The sequence below is a fragment of the Pecten maximus genome, chromosome 14, assembly GCF_902652985.1.
Source record: "Pecten maximus chromosome 14, xPecMax1.1, whole genome shotgun sequence".
Lineage (NCBI taxonomy): Eukaryota > Metazoa > Mollusca > Bivalvia > Pectinida > Pectinidae > Pecten > Pecten maximus.
In genome coordinates, this window is record NC_047028.1 from 9,015,351 (window position 1) to 9,021,350 (window position 6,000).

The following is a 6,000-nucleotide window of genomic DNA, read 5'->3' on the forward strand; positions in this document are numbered from 1 at the left end:
CCCCGTAGTATACATTTAATTTATCTGAGGGAACCCTAGCTAAGTTAAACTGGTATATTATAGCTATCAACATTAATCCCTATGTTTCCATATTTGTATATGATCTAATGCATCGTAGGGTAATATAATCACTATCAATATTAAACTTACTCAAATCAATCACGTCAAACGTTTACGTGACCCTGGATGTGGTCATGACATTCAAATCAAAATAAGTAAAATGATACATAAAACAATGAATACAGACATTATAGCAAAACTATATTTCCAACTCAAAATCAATGAAAAGATGGCAAAGTATGAATATGAATATAGTATTGTATAGAGAACCTTGACAAAGCACAAAGACCAGGTGTTTAGGAGAGTAAGCGTCTTCTGCTTCATCGACGAAACTTGTCATACAAATCAAAGTCGAATTCATGTATAAGTCACATTCTCAAAATTGGAACTACGGTGGGGACAACGGAACCACTAGCCATATCTCGACAATCATCCATACTTCTGACTTTAAACCAAATAAGGAAAAAGAATATTTCCAAATGAAATCCTGATGCAACCATAGAGCTTTCCATCTAGGGCTGGTCAGTGATCTTAGGGATATAACACATCTGTCACATCCTTCTCCAGTGATGTGAGGGACATCATACAGCTTTTCGTCCTTCTAAGACTCGTCAGTGATGTTAGGGACATCATACAACTGTTTTGTCCTTTAGGACTCCTCAGTGATGTTAGGGACATCATGCAACTGTTTCGTCCTCTAGGACTCGCCAGTGATGTTAGGGACATCATACAACTGTTTCGTCCTTCTAAGACTCGTCAGTGATGTTAGGGACATCATACAACTGTTTTGTCCTTTAGGACTCCTCAGTGATGTTAGGGACATCATGCAACTGTTTCGTCCTCTAGGACTCGCCAGTGATGTTAGGGACATCATACAACTGTTTCGTCCTTCTAAGACTCGTCAGTGATGTTAGGGACATCATACAACTGTTTCGTCCTCTAGGACACGTCAGTGATGTTAGGGATATCATACAACTGTTTCGTCCTCTAGGACTCGTTAGTGATATTTGGAACATCACACTGCTGTTTCGTTCTCTAGGTTTCGCTAGTGAGGCGAGGGATCAAAACTTTGGAAACCCAGAATGGATGTTCGGGTCATCAAAGTTGGCCTAAACGCAACAGCAAGTTAAATGGATTGTCTGCAGCATTTACATAGTAGCTGCTTTCCTCCTCGTGTAGATATATCTATATTGTTTTATTAGAGATCTCTACCATTTCATTGATAAGTTTGAATAATCGACATACAGATTCTGAACAGTTCGGGTTCATCAAGCATCAAAACTTTTTCCGATCGGTATGTCGTATAATTTTGTAAACGTTGTCAAGATTCTATGGAATTGGAGACACGGGGTTCTAGTGTTAGGTGACCGGATGGTCGCTGGTTCGAGTCCCGGCTCAGATGCTAAGTTGTGTATATGAACAAGATACTTTACTCCGTTGTGTTCCAGTCGACTCAGCTGTAAATGAATGGAAGGACAGTGATAGAAATGTCGTTTGGAAGCTGTTGACAATGAAATGGCAGCCCCGGCTCTATACTCCTAAGGTCTTTGAGAAAGACAACCAGGGATATTGATATGTGAACAGCTTTTTGTTTAAACCTTGGAAACAACTATGGTATATACATCAGTTTGGCCTTTTTTTCTTTTTTGAAACAATTACGAAGAATAATTTTTGTGCAAAACATTGTGTACTTCCGGTTATGGTCTCGCGTTTTCTGCGTGATATGCTCCAATGGTAAACCGAGAGAGTTTATCAATGGGAGGTACGTTCAATGGTAAACAGAGGGTCTATCAATGGGTGGTACGTCCAATGGTAAACAGAGGGTCTATCAATGGGAGGTACGTCCAATGGTAAACAGAGGGTCTATCAATGGGAGGTACGTCCAATGGTAAACAGAGGGTCTATCAATGGGAGATACGTCCAATGGTAAACAGAGGGTCTATCAATGGGAGATACGTCCAATGGTAAACAGAGAGTCTATCAATGGGAGGTAAATCCGATGGTAAACAGATGATCTATCAATGGGAGATACGTCCGATGGTAAACAGAGGGTTTTTGAGAAGAACGATAAGGACACTGATTAAATAGTCATTTACAATATTATTAATAATGTAAACATTATCCGGTTGACATTTGGTCTAATACAGCTCGCTAGCTAATTCCCGAAATAACCTGAATCGTGTGTGTCTTCATTAGAAACCATTCACAATAACGTCCATTGTATGTCCCTGTCTGCATATCGTTATCCTGATATTGAACATACATGTACATAAAAACATCACTGTAACCATGATAGATATACAGAGGGAATACATAAAGAATTGTAATCTAATCAAATTAGTCAATGAACGTTACAACCCGTGTAATGAATAAATTATTAAAATATCTATGTTTTTCTATCATACATGTACATATATACATGCTTCAACTAGTTTTCAGGATGCATACGGTAGCGTACTCACACGCACTTGCATGCATCAAAGTAATCGCCAATTACCATTCGTGGTGTGAATCGGAAAATGCCGCAGATAGCAACAATCGAAACAAATGAACATTCTGTTCCCCTAAACAGAAATCCCACAGACCCGATATTTTTCTGTAGTTTTGATGTACAACTGAGCATCATTGTCTCGAAGTCAGCGGAGTCACGAAAAAAACTTCCTGAGTATTCGAAGTAATTGAGGGTATTTCATTTTTTACTACGAGTAAAGCAGGGTTTTCGATTTATCAGTGTCCGAGTTAACGAAGTTTGACTGTAATACTATCGTCGATATATAGCTGTACACATCAACCATACCCCACATATATATCGTATAAGTACACACCATCAAGTTTGTTCAACATAAATATACGTATATATTATATAGACGTCATCAATCTGTTCTTACAAACATACAACACAAATATACGTATACATCATATAAACGTCATCAATCTGTTTTACATACATACAACACAAATATTCGTATATAGTATATAGACGTCATCAATCTGTTCTTACAAACATACAACACAAATATACGTATATATTATATAGACGTCATCAATCTGTTCTTACAAACATACAACACAAATATACGTATATATTATATAGAAGTCATCAATCTGTTCTTACAAACATACAACACAAATATACGTATATATTATATAGACGTCATCAATCTGTTTTTACATACATACAACACAAATATACGTATATATTATATAGACGTCATCAATCTGTTTTTACATACATACAACACAAATATACGTATACATTATATAGACGTCATCAATCTGTTTTTACATACATACAACACAAATATACGTATATATTATATAGACGTCATCAATCTGTTCTTACAAACATACAACAGTAATAATAAAGACGTCATCAAGCTGTTCTTACAAACATACAACATAAATATACGTATATATTATATAGACGTCATCAATCTGTTTTTACAAACATACAACATAAATATACGTATATATTATATAGACGTCATCAATCTGTTTTTACATACATACAACAGTAATATACGTATACATTATATAGACGTCATCAAGCTGTTCTTACAAACATACAACATAAATATACGTATATATTATATAGACGTCATCAATCTGTTTTTACATACATACAACAGTAATATACGTATATATTATATAGACGTCATCAATCTGTTCTTACAAACATACAACATAAATATACGTATATATTATATAGACGTCATCAATCTGTTTTTACATACATACAACAGTAATATACGTATACATTATATAGACGTCATCAAGCTGTTCTTACAAACATACAACATAAATATACGTATACATTATATAGACGTCATCAATCTGTTTTTACATACATACAACAGTAATATACGTATATATTATATAGACGTCATCAATCTGTTCTTACAAACATACAACACAAATATTCGTATATATTATATAGACGTCATCAATCTGTTTTTACATACATACAACACAAATATACGTATACATTATATAGACGTCATCAATCTGTTTTTACATACATACAACACAAATATACGTATACATTATATAGACGTCATCAATCTGTTTTTACATACATACAACACAAATATACGTATATATTATATAGACGTCATCAATCTGTTCTTACAAACATACAACACAAATATTCGTATATATTATATAGACGTCATCAATCTGTTTTTACATACATACAACAGTAATATACGTATACATTATATAGACGTCATCAATCTGTTTTTACATACATACAACAGTAATATACGTATATATTATATAGACGTCATCAATCTGTTTTTACATACATACAACAGTAATATACGTATATATTATATAGACGTCATCAATCTGTTTTTACATACATACAACAGTAATATACGTATATATTATATAGACGTCATCAATCTGTTTTTACATACATACAACAGTAATAATAAAGACGTCATCAATCTGTTCTTACAAACATACAACACAAATATACGTATATATCATATAAACGTCATCAATCTGTTCTTACAAACATACAACACAAATATTCGTATATATTATATAGACGTCATCAATCTGTTTTTACATACATACAACAGTAATATACGTATATATTATATAGACGTCATCAATCTGTTCTTACAAACATACAACAGTAATATACGTATATATTATATAGACGTCATCAATCTGTTCTTACAAACATACAACAGTAATATACGTATACATTATATAGACGTCATCAATCTGTTCTTACATACATACAACATATATACTCCTATAAATGCAACCAAACATACATCGTCGTCTGAAATACTTTGGAAAGTGCATATATATTGGTTGTCCACTGTGCCAATTATATATAATATAAATATATACTATACAATATAGATACCCACCTGATCAACACTCGTTGTCCTGCTTGTGCCTGCTTTCTTTGTAGTAGAATTGACATCTTCTGAAAATTTATCAATCGGATATTTTGCTAAGTGTCAGTAATAATAAATGAATTGAATTGCTAAAAAACAATTTTCACCGAAGTTTACTTTGTTATCTTACTTAAAATTCAACGGAAATGTAATTCTAGAGTAAACTTGAATCTCATTGAACACTATTGAACACTTCTTTCCAACAGTTTGACTCTGATCACGACACAAGCCTTGGGTTTATTGTTATACTGAACACTTCAGTGCACAGTCGATAGTTTTACTCGGAACGCTTTTTTCCAGAACACTTTTGACCTGCAGTTTTACACTAAAACTCTTTTGATACCAAACACTTCTATCAATGAGTTCTATACTCGACAGTTTTATTCCGATTTTAAAATGAACACTTCAGCAGCCTTTAGAAACGTCTTAACGATACTGTGGGTAGCATGCGTTCTGATATCTAGGTCCTGGCACCACCTGAGTCTGAGACAACGCTGTCACTGCAGCGAACTAAGGTATGTAGGACCTAGTACGACTGTCAGGTCCCGACACGCTGGCAATGAATGGTCCCTACCGCTTGTCATTGGTCGATATTTTCTTATTGGTCCATTGACAAGAATTCTGTATACTTTCATAGGCTATCAATGGACACCTCCCAATACATCACGTATAGATTGGCATTAGTTAGTGGATATTTCCTTACGGATCTTAGAGGAAATAAATTGGTATTTCTTTTTATTATTTATTATTCGATAAATAAAAGATATCAGATTTGTTGATTGCTGTAGTAATTTCTACACAAGGCGTTCCATAAGTAACTGAATAGTATTTGTTAGCTCCTAATTAAATGACTTTCTTCTAAAAATTCATTGATACAAAACAAATACCATTTTACTCATATCTGTATTTACAAATTATGGAATGTTCCTTATGCCACAGTACATACTATATTACGACTGGCCTTTATTATCACGGTAATGTATCACAGGGCGTGTTATTAGCATAGATACCAGTCCCCATGAGG

The 6,000-nt window shown here is 34.0% G+C and overlaps 1 protein-coding gene across 1 annotated transcript in view; it reads right to left on the reverse strand.

The window, feature by feature from the left end:
• Positions 1-5,487, reverse strand: part of LOC117342775 — a 40,980-nt gene extending 35,493 nt beyond the window's left edge. Inside the window, exons 1-2 of the mRNA XM_033905032.1 lie at positions 5,107-5,487; positions 4,947-5,005 (exon numbers count right to left, since the gene is read on the reverse strand). Of these exons, the coding sequence (XP_033760923.1) occupies positions 4,947-5,002 (56 nt within the window). The 5' untranslated portion in view covers positions 5,003-5,005; positions 5,107-5,487. The remainder of the gene's footprint in view (positions 1-4,946; positions 5,006-5,106) is intronic.
• Positions 5,488-6,000: the final 513 nt, after the last annotated feature.